Consider the following 21,119-nt stretch of genomic DNA (forward strand, 5'->3'; position numbering starts at 1 on the left):
AACCTTTGAGGTTGCGGGCAGGGGGACTGGAAGAGGCAGATTAGAACAATTCCTTATTCACCATCTTTGTCCAACCCAGGTCTTTCCAACTGGGAAACCCAGCATTTATGAAACATCTAATATATGCTAATGCTTCTCAAAAATGAAATTCTCCTATAAATGCTATGAACTATTATTTTCCCACTTTACAGATTAGGAATGAACATCAAAAAGGATAAGCAACTTGAACAAACACAAGGCAACTAAAAATAGCCAAGCTAGTTTTAAAGTCCAGAACTATCTGACACTTCTGTATCAGATATAAATGGGAAAATAGTCACTGAACCCTGTAGACAAGAACTAGCATTAAAAAAAAAAAAAAAAAAGGTTCATTTAAGAGACATGACTTTGTCATGAAATCACTGAATCTTTTATTTTTCCTATTTGACTTCTCAAAAAGGGTGGCATAGTTAAGAATCTTCTTTGATATGGCTTGATAATTGTATTGTCTTCTCTATTCTGAGACTTTTCCATAAGAATATTCACTTTAATCCGACTGCTACTGCATGGCTGGAAAAGTGGATATGCAATAACGCTTTCATACTCTTTTATCTCTTTCTTTACACTCTCATGCTTCTCACGTATAGGAGGCCAGCTCTGGTCTTTTCTCAAGATTCCTTCCTTGAGTTTTTGCTGTACAAGTTCTCTCCCTCGAATCATGCGTTCCTGGTGAGCTTTAATTTGCATCTGTTCCCTCTCATTTACCTGCTTTCTTCTCTGTGCGTTCTGGATGCCATGTACTTCTGGCACAATTTTGGGCAATTTTATTTCACTAGGGCGTGGTGGTAATTGTCTAAATGTTTTATTCTTAAACTCTCTGACCTGTCCTGCTCGATGTATGTGCATTTCTACATGTTTCACTTCTCTCTCAGGTACCAAATAATATCGTTTTTGTCCTTCTATGCTTTGGGTTGTTTTCCCCTCCAATCTCTTCTTGATTTCATTGCCTGTCTCTTGTTCTTTCTTCATTTCCATTATTCTTTTATTATAATAAGACTCCGCTTTGGCAAGCCAGTAGTCAAGAGAAAGACCTTGCTCCCTACAGAGTGTTTCATACTCCTCTTGATATTTTTGAATTATCAGTTGTCTTGCTGCTGTTGTATGCACGCCACCTAGATTCTGTCAAAGTGAGGTACAGAATTTTATAATATGACCATCTTTTTACTTTGAACATATTTAAACAGGAGCTTACGCTCACTATTGACACCAAGAAAGGACCATGGTCTTTCATTAATTTCGGAGTAATAGTGATTTTACTTCCATCATTCCTAGGTGAGCCTGTGAGCTCTGAAAGTTGGAGTTCTCACCACCAAAATCAGTAACTAGTTTTTTAAAAACATAGGATTGGGAGTTTTAAAAATAATACTTTGTTTTGCAAGTAAAGATTTAACTGGAAAACATTTGCCACTGTGGACACACTACTGGAAAGTGTCACTTGGACGGAAGGATTTTAAACCTAACTTTCCTTCTCCTAGTCATTTCAAACTGTATGATGTTAAGATAATTTATTTACCAAGATTTTTTTCTCCAGTGGGGACTGTTGACCTGCAGCAATCCTAAGGTCTTTAGATACTTTAGCCCAGGCCAATCTGTAAGACAAAAAAGCAACGGTAGATTAGAATGTGAGAGATGTCAGAACAAATCTGCTCTCATACTGACTGAACCAAAAAACCCAATTGTTTTGGAAATGGCCAAGGGTATTTCCCTCAGAAAGAAAAAACCTGGTAATAGGTAGGAATACAGCAGGGCCATTTCCCAATGGGAAACCACTACATTCCTATGGTAACGAATAATGAATGCTCTTTTAATAAGAACATATAAATAAGAGTACATACAGTCATCCCTCGGTATCCACGGACACCCCCACCAAGGTCCCTTGGTTCCAGGACTCACCACCCCCACCCCAGATACCAAAATCCATGCCCTAGTCCCTTATATAAAATGGCACAGTATTTGCATACAACCTGAGCACATTCTCCTGTACACCTTAAATTATCTCTCGATTACTCGTAATACCTACTACAATGTAAATATTATGTAAATAGTTGTAAATACAATGTAAATAGTCGTAAGTACAATGTAAACACTATGTAAATAGTTGCCAGTAAGTGGCAAATTCAAGTTTTGCTTTTGGGAATTTCGGGAGTTTTTTTTTTTTTCAAATATTTTCCACCCACAGTTAGTTGAATCTGTGGATGGGGAACCCTCAGATATAAAGGACCAACCATAATCCTTTCATATAAACTTAAAGCATACTTCTCCTGTGGACTCAACATGAACCATTCTGAATCCTGTACCAGGGATTGGGCAAGGGAAGAGACAGGCTCCTTGGTGAAGCTTTGCCCAAGCACATCTATGACAGATTGCTCAGTCCCGCTGCCTCCTTTGTCTTCTGAGATAATTCTAGACTTCAGTGTTATCAGTTCATTCTCTTTGTGCAGTTTCTTGATCCGGGCCCTCTCTGCCTCTATCACCACATACAGCATCTCTGCCCTATAATCTTTCATTCTGAAATTCTGTTCTTATTTGATCGCCCACCCCTCTGCTTGCCTGCCTTATTCTGCCAATCATCCTTCACCCTAAATCCATTATGAGACCATTCCCTGTTGATCCGCTTGGAATGAGACGCTGTGGTTACTCTGGGTTTATTTATAGGACAGGCTGATGGCAACACAAGTGAAGACTACCAACTTTTTGTGTGTCATCCCTGGTCTAATCTGAGCTCACTGTGAGGTCGTATTTAAGCCACTGAGGATGCCTGGCATCTCATGTCTATGCCTTTATTTATACCATTTATGGTTTAGAGCATGGGCTTTGAAGCCTTACAGGGCTATGCTTGAATCCTAATTCCACCACTTCCCAGTGTGTGACTCAGGGCAAGTAACTTAATCTCTCTCTAAATCAGTTTCCTCATCTACAAAATGGAGATATAAGACCAAAATTTGCCTCTTGGAGTTATAAAGAACAAATGAGAATTAGATTAAAGAGCCTGGCAAAATGCTTGATATACGGTAAGTTCTCAATAAATGGCAGTTGGGGCTTCCCTGGTGGCACAGTGGTTAGGAATCCGCCTGCCAATGCAGGGGACACGGGTTTGAGCCCTGGTCCGGGAAGATCCCACATGCCACAGAGCAACTAAGCCCGTGCGCCACAACTACTGAGCCTGCGCTCTAGAGCCCATGAGCCACAAATACTGAGCCCACTGCCACAACTACTGAAGCCCATGTGCCTAGAGCCTGTGCTCCACAACGAGAGGCCACCACAGTGAGAAGCCCGCGCACTGCAACAAAGAGTAGCCCCCGCTCACCACAACTAGAGAAAGCCCACGTGCAGCAACAAAGACCTAATGCAGACAAAAAAATAAAATAAAATAAAAATTAAAAAAATTAAAAAATAAATGGTATCCATCCTCCACAGATCAAGCCCTGACTATAAAGTCTTTCCAGTCTACTCTATGTAACAGTGATTTTTGCCACGCTATGAATATGAACACACATTTTTTATTTCTACAACTCATTTGAAAATCAATCATGGTTTCCACTGTGCTATCTGTATCCATATATCACTTTTAACATTTTGATAATGAAATTCAGACTCATAAAGAGTTGGAACTATAATTTTTCAATCTACAAATACAATGATCTATCTATCATATCAGAAAGGATCTGATAACAAATACTGGATCTCACTGACCTTTTGGGCATATTCTTATTTGCCTGACTACATATACCTATCTTGAGATTTTAAAAATATGACCACCTTACTTTTATTTCTCTGTACATAGTATCTAGCACAGTACTTAACATTAGAGTCTGTAATCCCAAATTCTCAAAATTAATGATTTGTTGATTGGTGATTATCCTCGTCACATAATATCTGAGTATCTTTCTCTCTTACATTCCCCATAACACGGTATCTTTTTATTAAAACATTTACCAGTCCTCTTTGTAGTATACAGGCCTATTTGTTTTATATGCCTATCCTGGGCTCTCACATTTTGTCCTATAAGTGTACTTTCATTGCATTCTAATTATTCATTTGTACTCCTTAAGGTCAGAGACCATAGTTTTCAGCTTTGCAGCCCCAACTTCAGCTCAAAGACTGACATAGGTGCTTAATAAATACGAACTGAACAGATTGTGAGCTTTTGTTGGGAAAGGGCCATACCTTATAATGCTTAGTTCCTTTACTGCATTAGGACAGTATTCAACTCATGGTGGATCTTCACTGAATTTTGTCAAACTTTAAAGGGAAAGTTGGGCAGAAAAGACGGCTAATTTCAATTTCCACTTTCAAAGGAGAAAGACACACAGAGAAGAGAGAATAAAAACTTGCCTACCATCATGGGCTCAGCAACAGACCTCTCCTTGTAGGACAAATTATTATGAGGCTTGTCACTCTCCAGTAGCTTGCTCAGAGTTTTAATCCCCTCACTACTGTGAGTGTTTCCATTATTGCAGAGAGAAGTAGATCAAAGCCTCTCTCTAGGAGAGATCACAGCTTGCCTCTTTCAAAGGAGAAAATAGTGATGGCTCCACAACTTTTATATGTAAGGAGCTTCGCACAACTATCAGGTTGAGCGGGGCTGGAGGGACTGGAAGCGAACTAGGAAACTCATCTAGAAGCTGTCCCTTCAGGACAACAAGATTCTATACTTCAGGGACTTCCCTGGTGGCGCAGTGGTTAAGAACCCACCTGACAATGCAGGGGACACAGATTGGATCCCTGGTCTGGGAAGATCCCACATGCCGCGGAGCAGCTACGCCCGAGCGCCACAACTACTGAAGCCGGCGCGCCTAGAGCCCGTGCTCTGCAACAAGAGAAGGCACCACAACGAAGAGTAGCCCCTGCTTGCTGCAACTAGAGAAAGCCCGCACACAGCAACGAAGACCCAACTCAGCCATAAATAAATAAATAAATTTATTTTTTTTAAAAGACTCTATACTTTATTTTGTATTTATTTATTTTTGGCTGCATTGGGTCTTCATTGCTGCACGCGAGCTTTCTCTAGTTGCGGCGAGCGGGGGGCTACTCTTCGTTGTGGTGCGTGGGCTTCTCATTGCAGTGGCTTCTCTTGTTGCGGAGCACGGGCTCTAGGCATGCAGACTTCAGTAGCTGCGGCACACGGGCTCAGTAGTTGTGGCTCGCAGGCTCCAGAGCGCAGGCTCAGTAGTTGTGGCACACGGGCTTAGTCGCTCCACGGCATGTGGGATCTTCCCCCACAAGGGCTCGAACCCGTGTCCCCTGCATTGGCAGGCGGATTCTTAACCACTGTGCCATCAGGGAAGCCCAGATTCTATACTTTAGATGGTAGGTTACAGATGAATTAAAATAGCAAGATTTAAAAAATACTTGTCCTCATGTTTTATAAAAGATCAGGGAAATGTCAGCTGTCCACCTAAGGGATGACGATGATGAAGTAGAGTTGGTCCATGGGAGGCGGGGGACAAGGTGGAAGGGGGTCCGCAACTGAAAGCCAAACTCGACCAAGTCTTACTGAAATCCTACCCAAGGTTGCTCCCTTGACTAATGTTAACCTCCCTCATCTGGCAGGCATCTAAAGAGGAAGGAGTCCCAACCTCTTCTGCTCCGCCACCTCCAAAGTCCTGAGCCCCTTCCCAAGTGTCCTACTTCATCCCTGTTTCCTATCGTGCCTAAGGACTAGATGTTCCTCCTCCGCCGTCACCCTCTCCACTTCCTGCCCCGTAAGAAGTCGACTCACCCCTTCCAACGGCCCAGAACAGTCCCCAAAGCACGCGAGCCAGGAGGGGCTCTGCAGAGAGCCCTTGCTTAGACCGCGAGGTCCAAGGAGCGCTAGAACTGTAACTCCCAGAATGTTTCGCTTTGTTTTTAACCACTGCCCCGGCAGCTAAAGAAAAATATCAACTCAGAAACGGAGGAAGTAGTAGTTCTCTAGTACAAAGAAATTAGTATTCAGTAAGGTTAGTACGATTTTTCAGGAGAAACGCTCCCCGCGACTGCGTCCCTTTAATATTCGAGACCAATAAAATAAACACCCCAGTATTGGGTCCTGAGGGGAAAAATAACCGGAGGCGCATCTTCAATCACCTGTTTCCTTAGCCGACATCACAGAACCAGGCTGAAGGTGGCGCTAAAACTTTCCTTCAGAGAGGTTCCTCCCCCTCTCCAGGCTCTCGGGACCACGTTTGCGATTAATTATGACGTCACAGCCAATCGTGAGGCGGGACGCATCGACGCTCTAGCCCGCCGTGCTCTCACTGCTCCGCTGCTGCGTAGAGTAGGCCCTCTAGCCCGCGGAGCTGGCTGGTCCCTCACGCCAGCCCCAGATAAGCCCCCAAGTCGAAGTACCGGACCCGGGCTTGGAATTCCGGATATTTGGGCTCCTTGGTCGCAGAGGCCCAAGGTGTGCGTGGGAGAAGGGCTCGGGTTCTGTATGCTTAGGTCCAGGGACAGAATAGGAAGGACCCTTCAGTGGGGAGGGAGTTACTCTCTTTCTTTTATTAATACTCTCGTCCCCTTCCCAGCCCTCGACCACCCGTCCATCATGGACTTCGCCAGCACCTGCTCCAGCTTTCAGTCTGACCTGGATTTCTGTCCGGATTGCGGCTCGGTCTTGCCTCTTCCCGGAGCTCAGGATACGGTCGCGTGTACTCGCTGTGGCTTCTCCATCAACGTGCGAGGTGAGGGGCTCGTACGCAGCGGCCCCGGCAGAGGGCCCAGCGTGGAAGGGTCAGAGGCTTTAGGACCTCAAGATCGGTTGGATTGAAGAGGGGGACCCTAAAGCAGGGTATCAGGCACTTTTGGTCTTGGGTCGAAACCTGAAGGGAAGAATATAAGGCCTCCTGGCCTAACCGAGAGGGAGTTGTGGGTGTCAGCCCTCTCCACAACCAACTCTTACTGCCTGCGCAGACTTTGAGGCGAAGGTTGTGAAGACCTCAGTTGTGTTCCACAAACTGGGAACAGCCATGCCCGTGTCGATGGAGGAAGGACCTGAGTTCCAGGGACCCGTGGTAAGTGAGTGACATGGAGGACTGGCCCCGTTAGGAGGGTGGGAAAGAAATGGAGGGGGGATTGCACAGATCTGGAGTGTTTTGTACCCAATTCTAAGAGGGAAGAGGGGTCTTTAAAACAGCAGTGTCTGAGGAGTGTGATAGCCTGATGTCTGTGATCAGCAGGGGGAATTATTAACCCACCAGTTGCTTCCCAGGTTGACAGGCGCTGCTCTCGATGTGGGCACGAGGGAATGGCATACCACACCAGACAGATGCGCTCCGCTGATGAAGGGCAGACCGTCTTCTACACCTGTACCAACTGCAAGTGCGTATCCTTTCCCTCCCCTCTGCCCTTTCTCAGTCTGTTTGCTACCTAAACAAATCCAGCGATTTACTTTTTGTACTGAATGAACAGTTGTTTCCTTTGGTTCCATCCCTCATTTCTGTACAGTTCAAGTAATAGGGAGATTTGTGGTCTTTTTTTTTTTTAATTACACTTTTCTTATCCTTTTTATACCCAGTGAATTAAAGCTTTTAAGATATTTAAAAGGAAAGAAAAAAATACAGAAGGCAAGTATTACTTGGTGATCAGTGTGTTACGTTGGAATCTTCCACTGCACTCAAGGTAGTTTTACTTTGGTGAGAATTACTCTTGAGTGATTTAAAGAACACGGAATAGTCTTAAGAACTCCTCTTTCTCTTTGGTGTTCTGCAGTTTCACTACAATATATCAAGATGTGGCTTTCTTTTATTTATCGTGTTTGGGATTTGTTGGGCTTTCGGAAAGTAAGGATTGATTTTTTTTTCCAGCAACCTTGGAAAATTATCAGCCATATCTCATTGAGTATTGCCTTTCCCCTATGTTCTCAATTCTCACATTCTAGAGCTCTAATTAATTAGTTGTTTATTAGACCTTATCTTCTATCCTCCATTTCTCTCACCCTGTCTTTTATATTTTCCATCTCTTTTTATTCTGCCTCTGGGTAAATTCTTCTGGTCTTTCTTCCGGTTCACTAATTCTGTCTTCAGTTTATTTCAATTATTGTTACTTAAAAAAATTTTTTTTGCGTTCTACTTGATTATTTTTCAAATCCCCTCCTCATTTTTAATAATTCACACTTCTTTAATCATATTTTAAATTGTTCCTTTTATTCTTAAAATATGTATTACATTTAAATATACTAAACATGATATTTATATTCTGTCTGCTAATTCTCATACCCACAGTTTTTTGGGGTCTGATGCTGCCATCTTTTATTTCTACTAACTCTCTCATGGTGCTTTTTTTGTTTTGTGATTTTTGATGATAAGCTCAGATTTTTTAGAATTTGGACTACGGAATTCTTTGAGGCCTGGGGTGAAAGCTGTATTCTTAGCATTTGTGTTTCCTGTTCAGGTGCCTTGAGGTGCTACCAAGCTAGAATCACTTTAAATAAATTCTCAGCTTCATGTTTTTTGGAGCACATAGGTAGTATGAATTTGGACTGCAAATCCAGTGTAAAGGCCAGCTTTTGGTTAGAAATTCTCAGGGGAGATTTTATTTTCCTCCCTCTACCTAGTGAGACAGTCAAATTCCTCTTCTGAAGAGTTGGATTTTTTTTTTTTTCTTGTTCACTTTTATACAAAGGGGTAGCCCTTTGGGGGTCTCAAACTTATTCAGAGTATCTCCTATCAGACATTGTAGGTTTGTCTCTAGTTCACCCATGTGGCTATCAAAACAACAAGGGCACCATGGTAGCAGGGGCTTCAGTTTTAACTTACCTGTCTAGATTCCTGGTTTTATATCATTTGAGCCAGTGTGAAGGTTGCCTTTACTTTCTTGCCTTCTCACCAATGGATTAAAAATATTTATAGTTAGATGTGCCTTTTGCAAATATTTTTTTCCCAGTCTGACCTATTTGTTTTTTTAACTTTTTATTTTTTTAATGACCAGAAGTTTTTAATTTTTATGAGGTCTAGTTTATCCTTTTTTCTTTTATGGCTAGTACTTTTTGTTTTCCTAAGAAATCTTGGCATACTTCATAATTTGCAAGATACATTTTTAATCCCAGCATTTTTAGTTGTCTTGAATTTTTGGAGGGTTGTTTAGGGGAGCTAGTCCTCCACGGTCATAAATGAAAGTCTTTCTTGATTATTTAATTGATTGTCTTATCTTATACTGCTAGAACCTCTTCCTTTGGTCAATATAACAAGTCCTTTCTTTCTCTATAGGTTCCAGGAGAAGGAAGACTCTTGATTTTTTTTCTGAGCGACTCAACAATCTCTCCTTCTCTTCCTTGGAAGGTGAAAGATATTGGGTTCTTAGATCCTTTGTCCGTCTCCTGATTGCAGTGTTTTGCTCCCAGAGGAAAAGCAGATCATCATGTGGGGATTACCATTGTCCCCAGAGTACTCCTACCCTAGTTCAGTTTCCTTTATTAAAGTTATAGTTTTCTATAAGAGCCAGACGTATGTATGTTATTTATAATCTGTCTTCTTCCAAAAGAAATTTATATTAGCTTAGAGAGATATATTTGTCCTTTCAACAAATATATCAGCTACAAAAAGAGAATATAAATTAGTACAACAAAAAGAAAAAGGGAAAAAATAAATAAAACAAAAAACAAGGACAAAAAAATGGAGCCAGGAATGAGGTTAATATCAAAAGGCAATTATAGGGCTTCCCTGGTGGTGCAGTGGTTAAGAATCCGCCTGCCAATGCAGGGGACACGGGTTCGAGCCCTGGTCCGGGAAGATCCCACATGGCGTGGAGCAACTAAGCCCGTGTGCCTCAACTACTGAGCCTGTGCTCTAGAGCCTGCGAGCCACAACTACTGAGCCCACGAGCCACAACTACTGAGCCCGCACACCTAGAGCCCATGCTCCGCAACAGGAGAGGCCACCGCAATGAGAAGCCCGTGCACCGCAAGGAAGAGTAGCCCCCACTCGCCGCAACTAGAGAAAGCCTGCGCTCAGCAACAAAGACCCAACACAGCCAAAAATAAAATAAATAAATTAAAAAAAAAAAAAAGGCTATTATAAGTACTCCCTCATTATCTAAATCTATTTGGTTCCTGAGTTTAGGGAAACAAAGAGTGGGAGTTTGGATAGTGGGAGATTCAACAGAAAACTTAACCAGATTCAGTTGATATGTAAGTCTGGACAATAAAAAATCTGACACTCTGAGATACAGGTGGACATTTTGGAAATTTTTTTCATTGCTCTTGAGATAAATGTAATATATATATATTTTACATTGTAATAGATTCATATATAGAAAGGTAGAAAGAAAAAAGTAAAAATCAAAAGGAATCCCATTCCACAGAGATATTTGTGTGTTTTTTTTTAATGGGATTTACTATACATGCTGAGTTGTATCTTGATTTTTTCAGTTCAAACCAAAAACTTAAAAGGGAAGCAAATGCTTAGTCCAGGCACAATAAACATTCAAATTTCAGTCTGGGAATGCTGATTCCTGCATTCCTTGGTTTAAATGGCGACCAAGAGGTGGTGGTAACGATTATCTTGTAATTGTGCGGCCCTTTATATATTGCGAGCTCTCTAACATACACTGTCTTGTTTGATCCCACAGCAACTTGGAGGGATGGGCAGGGCAGTTTTCTCCACTGTATGTTTGAACAGTTCTGGTAATTGACTTTCCTGCCTCACTCCTGAAATCTAAAACAAATCTGTTCATGTTTCTACCGTGCTTTAAGCCTTTCACCGACTGGATAAAGTGCAAGTTTCTTAGCAAAGTATACAGGGCGTCTTATATAACCACGCCCACCTGTCAATCACCATTTGGCACTCCCCTTACATCCCTTCACTACGAAACTGCATTTCCTTCAGTGCGCACAACTATGACTTTGTAAGCTGCTTTCTTTACCTAAAAAGCCCATTTGTCTACCTTCCTGTTCTCTTTTTGCCACTCTTGTGCTCCCTGAGAAACATACACATATTTTTATCTTATAAACCGGCCTATATTGTAATTTATGACAACTTCTGTGCTTAGTCTTACTCATCTCCACCTCAGAGCAAGGGTAGGCAGTATGTAACTAAATTCAGTTTCACAGATGAGACTTACATCTATGTTAATATTCCAATGTCTTATATTTCTGTTAGTATTTATGCCAGTCTTTCCCATTAGACTGGGAGCTAAAACGCAGGGTCTGAGTGTTTTATACGCCTCCATCTTCAAGTTACAGCACAGTGAAAGGAAAAAATCCAAGTTGAAGGCGCATTGTGCCCTGCTCGAACACCTACAGGCACAGGGCGAGGATTAAAACCCAGATTCTTTATTTTTTTTTTTTTTATAAATTTGTTTATTTTTAAAATTTTATTTTTGGCTGCATACGGTATTTGTTTTTCTCTTTTTGTCTGCGTTTGGTCTTCGTTGCTGTGCTCGGGCTTTCTTTAGTTGCAGCGAGCGGGGGCTACTCTTCGTTGCAGTGCATGGGCTTCTCATTGCGGTGGCTTCTCTTGTTGCGGAGCACGGGCTCTAGGCATGCAGGCTCAGTAGTTGTGGTGCACGGGCTTCGTTGCTCCGCGGCATGTGGGATCTTCCCGGACCAGGGCTCGAACCCGTGTCTCCTGCATTGACAGGCGGCTTCTTAACCACTGTGCCACCAGGGAAGCTCAACCCAGATTCTTAATCAAGTGTGTTTGTAACTGCTCCCAGGTCTCGATTCCCTAATTCCCAGACGAAACAATAAGAAAACGAAGCTAGGCCGTGGTAGGATCATTAGTATTGCCCCTTAGTTTTCTCCGCGCTCCCGCACAGCCAAGGGATGGGGGTGGGATGGACTCAGCTACTGGACATCTGAACCACGTGCGGTAACCAGTCTGCAGCGCGAAGTCCGACTCTACCCTACTTGACCGCAGGTTCCTGCTCAATCTCTGTGGTGCATGAGCTTGCTGCCCTTGATCGCCCCTCCCACATCGCAGTGACGCCCCTTCCGCCAAAGTTGCGTAGCCTCCTTGCGGCGCCTGCGCACTGTCACATTACGGCGGAACTAATCCGGCGACCTTGAGCTTTGACGCATTTAGTGCCAGGAAGGGAAAAGGGGGACCACAGAATGCGTCACACCCGGAAGCGGAGATCCGGAAGTGGGGTTGGACAGGTTATCCCCAGGGGTGGGGCAGCGGAGGCCCAGGAGGAGGGGGAAAAAAGAAGGTGGAGGATCCTGGCTACTAATCTGAATCCGATACCGATTCTCTTAGACCTCAGAGACACAGAAAAGACAGAAGGGTGCCTCATCCCCCTTCCTCCCCTCCTCCCTCTCTTCAGCCTTAGCCATGGCGGAGGCAGGGGCCGGGCTGAGTGAGACCGTCACTGAGACAACGGTTACCGTGACAACCGAACCCGTGAGAAAGGCGGGGGGCGGTGCTGTTTAGGGGTTGGGGAGATACCGGGAGGGAAGGGATAGGGCTTTGGAGAGTTGCTGGAGGGGCTGGGCCTGGGGATATGGGAGGAAGAGGGGTTGGGAGAATCTCAGGGTATTGGGAGATTTTGGGTGTGTCAGAGTTGGTGCAGAAGGCTGGTCAAGAGACATGCAATAGAGTTAGGATATAGGTGATGCTGCTTGGAGTGGTGATGTGTATAAGTAATGAAAGAACGGGAATTTGGAGATTAAGGAGCAAGGGATGTGCTGGGGGGAAATGAAGGGCTGTGTGAGAAAGCATGGTTGGAGGCCAGCTGCAGGGGAATTTGACTGGAAGCATACTTATCAGTAAATATTTGTTGAAGGGATGATTGTAAAAGGAAGCAGAGGGAATGAGGGAACAAGAAAAGGAAGATTAAGATAGTATTTTGAAAAATCAGAGGAGATATAAATAGAGAAAAATGTAGCATTTTTGCAAAAACAACTTAAGTTGCCTTCAAAGGGAGAAGGTTGTGTGGGGTTTAATAACCCTTGGACTAAGGGAGTTTAGAGTAATAGTTACTAGAGATGCCAGGATGCTGGGGAATAGGTGGATAACAAGTGGGGAGGGCTGGGCTTGAGGATGAGAGAGGTGAGAACAGAGTCCTTTCTTTAATGGGAAAAAGAATAGGGGGTCTGGAAAAAAGAAAGGGAGATCAAAGATTAGGCATTGGTAACTGAGAAAATAATTTCCATGTATTAATACCACCAAGGATGATTTGGGGAGGAAGACTGAGAAACAGCGAGGTTTATATTTTCCTTTGAAGATTTACTGGGACCTTTCCTAGGTTAGGAATTGTATCTTCTCTGTATACTAGTGGTTACCAAGAACAGGAAATAATACTTCATGATTCCTCAAGGGACTCCCTGAGGCCAAAAATCTGTTCTATTTTATCTTCTCCCAGCACTCAGCTCCTCTGGCACTATGTCTGATCCTGATTGAGTTGGGGAAGGGAAGAGAGGAGGCCCCCGGGAGGAAGTGGGAAAGGTTAATAGGAGGGGACTAGCTAGGTATGCCCATCCTTCTTAACGTTCCAGGAGAACCGGAGCCTAACCATCAAACTTCGGAAACGGAAGCCAGAGAAAAAGGTGGAATGGACGAGTGACACTGTGGACAACGAACACATGGGCCGCCGCTCATCAAAATGTGAGTAATTGTCGGCCCACAGTAACCCTGGAGTCCTGGCTCCCCTCAGCATGTCTGCTGCCTTCTCACATTCACTGACCTTCCCGAAGCCCCCAGATGCTCACAATCCTGTGGCTGTCCTGGTGGTTCTCCAGTGTCAGGGAGAGAAGGTTAAAGTTAGAGGAAAAGAGGTAGGGAGAGGCTTGAATTGGGATGTGCCAAGGCCTAAAGTCAAGAGGTATCTGAGGTGGGAGAAGTGGAGCTTTGGATTCCTGGCTGGAAAGGACGAGGGAGTTGGGTGTCTGAGTCCCAGGGTGTGGGCCTGGGGAAGTTGGTTCCTGGAAGGTAGAAGGAGAAAATGGTGAAAGTAGGGATTTTTACTGAGATCCAATGGGAATGGAACTGATGCTCCATCTTATCTCTTCCTCCTTTTTAACTGGGCTCCTCCCTCCAAATCCAGGCTGCTGTATTTATGAGAAACCTCGGGCCTTTGGCGAGAGCTCCACGGAGAGTGATGAGGAGGAAGAGGAGGGCTGTGGTCATACACACTGTGTACGGGGCCACCGCAAAGGACGGCGTCATGCAACCCCGGGACCAAGCCCCACCACCCCTCCCCAGCCTCCTGACCCCTCCCAGCCCCCTCCAGGGCCAATGCAGCACTAAATTCCTCTCTCCCCCACCATTCCTGTGTCTGTCTGGCCCTGAATGTATTCATGTGGCTACTCGGGGACTAAACCCATGGTTTGATCCCTTCTCCAGCCCCCTCCTCCCCTCTCCTCTGCCTGATAGAGGGAAGAGGGGGAGGAGGGTGGACAGAGATCCTGGAATTCTGACTTGCTGCTATTCCAGAACCCAGGCATCTGGGTTCCCCCAGCCCTCATTTCTGCCTCCTCTCTTCAGGGATCCAGGCATCTTGGTCCCAGTCTTTTCCCTTTGTTCTCACTGCCAAACTACCTGTCCTGTGATCTAATTATCTTGGCCCCTTGCACTCTCTACTTGAGTTCCAAACAGTTAAATTGGGTTTCCAACGGCCCCAGCTTTCACTGCCAGGGTCCTAGTCAGATTCCAGGCAATCTTGCCCCCGCTATGCTTGTTAATCCTGGCTTAGAGCTTTTCCACTAATGTATTTATGTCATCCTAACTCTTAGTCCTTGCCTGTGGGATGTGAGGTCTTACGTGAGACCTCAGGGCTCCTAGCCCTTTCCCTCCTCTCCTGCCCACTCCCGTCATGCCCTTAAGAGGAGTTAGGAGAGAGAGAGGTCTTTGTCATTCTCACCTTGGGAGAATGGGAAATGGAAAAAGAAATAGTCATGTCCTCTCCCCTCTCCCTTCTCGTGTGACCTAGGGTTTCTGACAAAGCTGGCTTCAAGACTGGTCACTTAGAGCTAACTATCTACTCAGCCTTTGGTCTTCCAGCTTAGGAGACAGATCCAACACGGTCCCAGGGGCCCGGGTCCCTGGGAGAGGAAGGAACAGGGAGGGAGCAAAGAGATGCACTCTCACCCCTTCCTTCCTAGGCTTTGATGTCTCTGCCAGCCCAGATGTCCTGGCCTTCCCCACCCCTTACTGGGATCTGGATATCATTTTCCAGGCCTCTTGCCATGCACAGTTGCAGAAATCAGTCAAATCCATACCACCACTGAGATCTCATTTATTGCCACAGATGCACAAAATAAATAACCCAACATCACAAAATGTGTTAAATACGGGCCCATTTATACATATGGGGAAAGAAGTGAGGCTATATACAAGGGTGAATTTGGGGTGTCTGGGCCATTCCCAGGTTGAGGAAAGGAGAGGTAGCACCATTGGTTGCTTGTTGTGAGTATGTGCAGGGGGGAGGTTTTAAGAACGTTCTTAATGGGAAAAGGCTGTAAGCATAGCAAGCCGCCATGGTGGAGTAGAACTGGCCTGCCCCCATCTCCCCCAGAAAGAGGGCCCTAAGGCCCAGGCCAGAGTCAAGCCTCTTGTTCTGGGGGAGGAGGCTTTTGTTTCTCTTGAGGAGAAACCTCAGACTGGACGAGGCAGGGAAGCCCAAGCCTCAGACCTGTGGAGAGGGCACTGGGCCCTTCTTTGCCAGGAGGAGAGGCAGGGGTGGGAGGTAAATGTTTGACCGGCAGGGCCTCTGTGTATTAAACGTGGGCCAATTACCAGTACTGATGGGGCAGAACCTGTTCCCCAGTTCAGGCCTGGGAAAGAGAGAAGGGGAGAGATCCCGTGGGAAGTACTGGGGTAACCAAGGGAGAAAAGCATCCCAAGATTTGGGGGGGGTGCGGCGTGGGGGGCAGGAATGAATTAAGCTTCGGGCATGGATGTGGAAACTGGAGGCCAGTTGAGGTCCTAACTATCTGGGAGAAAACAGACAATGTAGGTGGGGGGGTGCTTATCAATACACCGGCAATGGGTGTGGACATGATGCCTGGAATGAGTAAGGATTTCCGTGCCCAAGAGGAAGCAGCCTTATTTCGGACCAAGCCAGAATAGGGGTTGTGGGTGAGCTTCTCAGCCTTCCGCTGGCACGAGGCAGAGGGGGACGCGGGGGTCGCGGGTGCACAGCAGCGGGAAGACGCGCTCACCCAGGGGACCGGGCGCCTGGAAGGCGAAGAGCAAGTCCAGGGAACGGCCGTCGTAGAAGGCCACGCGGCCCCGCTCGCAGTCCAAGTCCACGCGGATGCGCCGCGGCTGGGGCCCGGCGCGGCCCAGCGGGGTGGGCTCCGGGGCCGTGAGCGCCCACAGGCGGCTGCCGCGACCCTCCACGGCCCACACAGCCCCCGCGGGACATAGGCCTACTTTGCCCTTGCGTCGCACCGACTCCCCGGCCGCGCCCAGGGCATAGCGGCTCTCCCCATCGTCCTCATCCTCCCCGGAAGAGTCTCCGCGCGAGGCGGTGTCCGCGGTCTCCACCTCCCAGCAGTGGCGGCCAGCCCCGAAGCCCTGCGCGCCTAGCACCGCCGGGAGCTGATCGAAGCGCGCCGGGCCGTCGCGGGGTGCGGGTGTCCCCGGTGGGGCCAGTCGGACGCTGCGGCGGTCCGCGGAGACCAGCAAGCGGCGGTGAGCGGTGCCAGGATCCAGGGTCAGGTCGGCTGGAGAGGAGAAAGCAGGGGGAGGATCGTGTGAGCGGGCTTTCCGAGTCAGAGGAGGGATAGGATGGAGAGGATGTGCGGAGGGTACACAAGAGGCCCACAGCAGCTCAAAAGGCGGCTGTAGGACCAAAGAGGGTGAAGGCATATGAAGAGCAGGCTCGGGCAAGACCCAACCTGCGCTGATGGGCCACTTCCTTCTGGAGAATTGGAGTTGGAGAAGGACCCTGCTGGCCCAGGGCAGGGGGCACAGCACAGAGACTGAAGGAGGGGTTGCCCGGGTTTGTGGGCTTGGCGGAAGAGTGAGGCTCGTCTGACTTCTAGGGAGGGTGTGGACTGATACCTCAATCTGCAGCATCTGGGGCGGGGGCTGTGGGAGCTGGGTCAACAGGATGGAGAAGATGGAGCTAAAGAGGAAGACTGATACCAGATACCAGCACCCCACGTGATAGAGGGGAGGGCCAGAGGGAGAAATCCAAAGTATCCTGAGAAACCAGCCCACCACCCGCAGGAACAGGTGGGAGTAGACAGGCCTATTTCTATAGGGAGGGCAGGGCAGAGGAGAGAGAAGGTGGTGATAGCCAAAGGGACCAGAAAGAACTAATCATTGGCCTTGTGTGTATGGGGTGCTTTGAGGAAAGATTTCTGGATTAGGGGTGCTAGAAGCAATCTGGGTTGGGTGGGATGGTGGGTGACCAAGAGGGAGGAGCACCTTCTCTAGGCAGTTTAAAGAAGGGCAGAGGGCAGCCTTGGAAGTGATGGAAGGAACTCCCCAGAAGCTGCAGAGAAGGCCCAGAGCCTCAGGGGCAAGGAGACGTGGGAATCCTGGGACACTTCTGGAAGGGAGTGATGAGAAGTGGTGGCAGCAGGGATTCCCCAGAAGCAGCTGACCCCCAGGGGTCTGTTGTGTGAGTGTATGAACAGGTAAGAGGAGAGAATAGCTGGAATATGAGGAATGAAGGGTAGACCTTGTTATAGGTTGAATTGTGTTCCCCCCCCCAGAAAGTTGTGAAGTCCCCCCAATACCTCAGAATTTGACTGTATTTGGAAATAGAATCTTTACAGAGGTAATCAAGTTAAAATGAGGTCATTAGGGTGGACCCCAATCCAATATATCCGGTGTCCTTATAAAAAGGGGAAACTTGGACCCAAAGACAAGTGTGTATAGAGAGAAGATGCTGTGAAGACAGGGAGAATGCCATCCACAGGCCAAGGAACACCTGAGGCTATGAGAAGCTAGGACAGAGCCCTGGAACAGAGTCTCCCTCTCAGCCCCCAGAAGGAACCAACACTGTCGACACCTTGACTTCTACCTCTAGAATCATTTAACTTCTGCCTCTAGAACCATGAGACAATAAATTTCTATTGTTTAAGCCACTCGGTGTGCAGTGCTTTCCTATGGCAGCTCTAGTAAACTAATACAGACATCAAAAAGGACTTGATCATATTTGAGAGAGAAAAGGGAACAAACTGAAAACAGCCTCTCATTTAGTTCCCTCCCTTCTGCCCTCCTTACCCGTCAGTCTGTGAAGCATCTTTTTGACCACTGGGTATTCTTCAGGGAGATCGTCCTCTGAGTTAGATGACTTGGGAGTTGGGGCATCAAACCTGGATAGATGAGGGAGAAGGGTCAGGAAATTAGTAGACACCCTCTGCCCTCTGATGTTCCCACCCCCAACCCACTCACATCTCTGGAGCAGAAAAGGGTGAGGCCACACCCAGAAAACCTGTCTGTGAGTGGGGACAAAGATGTGGCTCCTGTAAGAAGGTGATGGATGTGGCAGCTGATAGTGGAAAAGAAGAAACAGTAAAAATGGAACTCACCTTCTCCATGTCTTCTTCGTATCCTGGGGTGGGCAGAAAAAAACATGGATGTGAGCTCTGGGCTTCATACTGTGGGGAACTCTCCCCCCCCCCCACCTCAGGTAGCTGGGTCTGATTTGGTGAGGTCCCTCCGTGCATCTCAGACTGATCTCACCTCTTTATCCCCTGTGCTCCCTTTTCCTCTCATTCTCCCCCTTCCCCTTTCATGACCTTTCCTTCCTCTCAGTCACCACTTTCTCATCCTCCTAACTCCACCCCCACCATCCTCCTCCCTTTGCCAGGCCGCAAAGCCTCTCAGTTCCCCTTCCCCCGCCTCATCCAGGCCTTTTTCTTGCCCCCAGAGTCCTCACCGTTGCCTGTTTCCTCCCAGCCCGCCCCCCTTCTCTTTCTCAGTGGCCCCCATCCTTATCCACCTTCCTGAGGTTGTATCCCCCGCCTCCTCCATCACACGGACCGAACACATACTTAGAGTCCTTAAGCTAAGAGTTCATTTATAAAAGCCTTATAATAAAGCTGCTTCCCCTCTTGCCATAAAAGCCCAGTGTCGTTTATTGGGCCCTGTGTTCTGTGTCTCTCTACCCTGACCAAGGAAGCAGCTGGACTTGGATGTGTCCCAGAAGGCCCAGCAGATCTGCAGGGTACCAGGAGAGCCAGGAGAGGGCGCTGGACGCTCCCCCTCCAAATACTAGGATTCCCTCTTCCCGCTTCGCAGTCTAGTGGGAAAGACTGGGGCAGACCAGTAGGGTGGTGAAGGGGAGAGAGGAAAGGCAATTTGCCTAATTATGCCAATTACACCTAGACTAATTAGGTATATGTAGACTTCAAAGGGTGGAAGCAAGACTCGAGACCGGCTCGGCTGCTGGCGAGAAGCCAGTCGGGAATGCGGGGCGCCTGGGGGTCGGCAAGGGAATGGGGTTGGTTGACGGCCAAAGAGTCAGGGCCCAGGAGGGACGCGGGAGGCTAGGTGGGTGGGTGATCGGGGTGGGATGTGGAGAGGAGCCAGAGGTCCCAACGTCTGTTTTCCCGGACCTTGCCTCCACCCGCGGCCGCCTCTGCCTGGGGCCCTGGGAGGAGGGGAGGACGACAATAACAACAGAGCAAGGCCCAGGCCGGAGCCCGGGGACCAACCCACGACACTACAGGGGAGTTTGGATCTGCCTCCCTCCCTTCTTCCCAACTTTTGACAGCCGCCTCCTTCCCCGCCCCTCCACTCCAGCTTTTTGTCCATCCTCCCTCCTGCTTCTCCTCCGCTGGGCTAGTTCTGATCTCCCTCACCAACCTCCCAGGCACCCAGCACCCTCCCCTCCGCCGGGCCTCCGCCTCCGGGGCGCCTAGCGGCATCTTTCCCCAGCCTCCCAGTTCCCGCGCTCTTCGCCGGGCCTTAGGGGTCTCCTCGTGTTCTGTCTAGTGCCCCAACCCCTTCCCTCCAGCCCCTCTCACAAGACTCAGGCATCCGTCCAGCTTCGCTCTGGGCAAAGCGTCAACTCCTTCCCGGCATCTCTCACTTGACAGCTGCCGCCCCCTCGTCCTCTGCTTTTCTCTCCCCTGCTCCATCTTTTGCCTAAACTTCGAGAAGGGCCCCAGCTCGGGAGGTGCCATTCCCCGCTTCCCCAGGGAGCCCGCGGATGGCCCCTTCGGCCGACAGCTGCGGACTCGTGAAGCGCACCCCTGCCTCACCTCTCCGTGCGGGTCCAGGCAGCCCATGGTGGGGATGCGGCCCCCTCGGCGTTTCCCCGCTCGGGCCCCGGGCTCGGCCAGCTTCTCCCGCAGCCCGCGGCTGATCCGCGCTTCCACCGCCAGCCGCACGTTAGACCTCAGGCTGCGGCGGGGACACGGCCGGCCGCAGCACGGGCAGGCGGTGGGGGGCGCCTCGGGGCCGGTGGCCGGCGGGGTCCCCCAGCGGCGGTCCAGGCACGCGCGGCAGAAGCTGTGCTCACACGCCAGGAGCACCGGGTCCTCGAAGGGGCCCCCGCACAGCGGGCACGTCGCTAGCTGCTCCAGGCGCTGCACCAGCCCCCGGCCCAGCAGCTCGGATGCCTCCATGGGGAGCCAGCGTCCGGGCGCCGTCCCTTCCGCGACCATCGCGACCACCTTCGGGCTACGCAGATGGCTGAGCGCCTCTGCTGCTGGTTGCGTCGCTGCTCCTCTCTCCGCCTCCCGCATTAACTTTCTGACGCTTTCTGGCGCTCTCCTGGGATCGCCTCTCTCTTCAGCCAGTCTGTTTCCGCCAATCTCCCCACCACGCCAGGCTTTATAGGGAGGGAGGAGGCCCCTGCGGGAGGTAAACATCAGGCCTTGCGTAACACCCCATCTGGTTCTCCCGCTTCCCCGTGAGGTTTGGAGGAGGGTGGAAGGGACATCTAGGTCTCGAGTCGAGGAGGTGGTCGCTAGGGGGCGCTCTGGGGGCAAGGTAGCAAGGTGTGGGGTGGGTAGCCCCCTTCATCCCCCCGAATTGCCCGAATCTCGCCTCTCCCTTGGCCTGCGGTGTACAGGTGGGCGGGGCGCCCCGGTTTGCTTTTGGCATGTGTGCCCACATCGCCAGGGTATGAGTCATTCCAGGTGGCTGGCACACCTACATCTGGGGGCCTGGGGCCCGGAAGCACGGATCCTGGTTTGTGCGGCTTTGGCAGGCCTCTGAGTGTTGGTGTGTGGCTGTAATTCCAGAGGCCTCTCTCCT

General features: G+C 48.5%; 3 protein-coding genes and 1 long non-coding RNA gene across 4 annotated transcripts; 2 read left to right on the forward strand and 2 right to left on the reverse strand.

Annotated features, from left to right (window-relative positions):
- Positions 1–447: 447 nt before the first annotated feature.
- LOC133094368 (uncharacterized) lies at positions 448–6,131 on the reverse strand. Its single transcript, XR_009701456.1, has 3 exons — positions 6,109–6,131; positions 1,553–1,628; positions 448–1,158 (listed from the first exon to the last, which is right to left on the reverse strand). It is a non-coding gene; the product is annotated as an uncharacterized LOC133094368 (long non-coding RNA).
- Positions 6,132–6,247: 116 nt separating this feature from the next.
- POLR1H (RNA polymerase I subunit H) lies at positions 6,248–9,454 on the forward strand. Its single transcript, XM_061194909.1, has 5 exons — positions 6,248–6,424; positions 6,546–6,701; positions 6,931–7,031; positions 7,229–7,338; positions 9,225–9,454. The coding sequence occupies exons 2-5, from the start codon at positions 6,566–6,568 to the stop codon at positions 9,247–9,249; spliced, it is 372 nt and encodes a 123-aa protein (XP_061050892.1). The 5' UTR covers positions 6,248–6,424; positions 6,546–6,565; the 3' UTR covers positions 9,250–9,454.
- Positions 9,455–12,071: 2,617 nt separating this feature from the next.
- Positions 12,072–15,233, forward strand: PPP1R11 (protein phosphatase 1 regulatory inhibitor subunit 11). The gene is made up of 3 exons (XM_061195895.1): positions 12,072–12,356; positions 13,451–13,559; positions 13,999–15,233. The coding sequence occupies exons 1-3, from the start codon at positions 12,288–12,290 to the stop codon at positions 14,199–14,201; spliced, it is 381 nt and encodes a 126-aa protein (XP_061051878.1). The 5' UTR covers positions 12,072–12,287; the 3' UTR covers positions 14,202–15,233.
- On the reverse strand, positions 15,191–20,799 carry RNF39 (ring finger protein 39). The gene is made up of 4 exons (XM_061195894.1): positions 20,120–20,799; positions 18,443–18,465; positions 18,135–18,226; positions 15,191–16,621 (listed from the first exon to the last, which is right to left on the reverse strand). Exons 1-4 carry the CDS (start codon positions 20,729–20,731, stop codon positions 16,041–16,043), a joined length of 1,308 nt encoding a protein of 435 aa, XP_061051877.1. The 5' UTR covers positions 20,732–20,799; the 3' UTR covers positions 15,191–16,040.
- Positions 20,800–21,119: the final 320 nt, after the last annotated feature.

This window comes from Eubalaena glacialis, chromosome 7, assembly GCF_028564815.1.
Source record: "Eubalaena glacialis isolate mEubGla1 chromosome 7, mEubGla1.1.hap2.+ XY, whole genome shotgun sequence".
NCBI lineage: Eukaryota > Metazoa > Chordata > Mammalia > Artiodactyla > Balaenidae > Eubalaena > Eubalaena glacialis.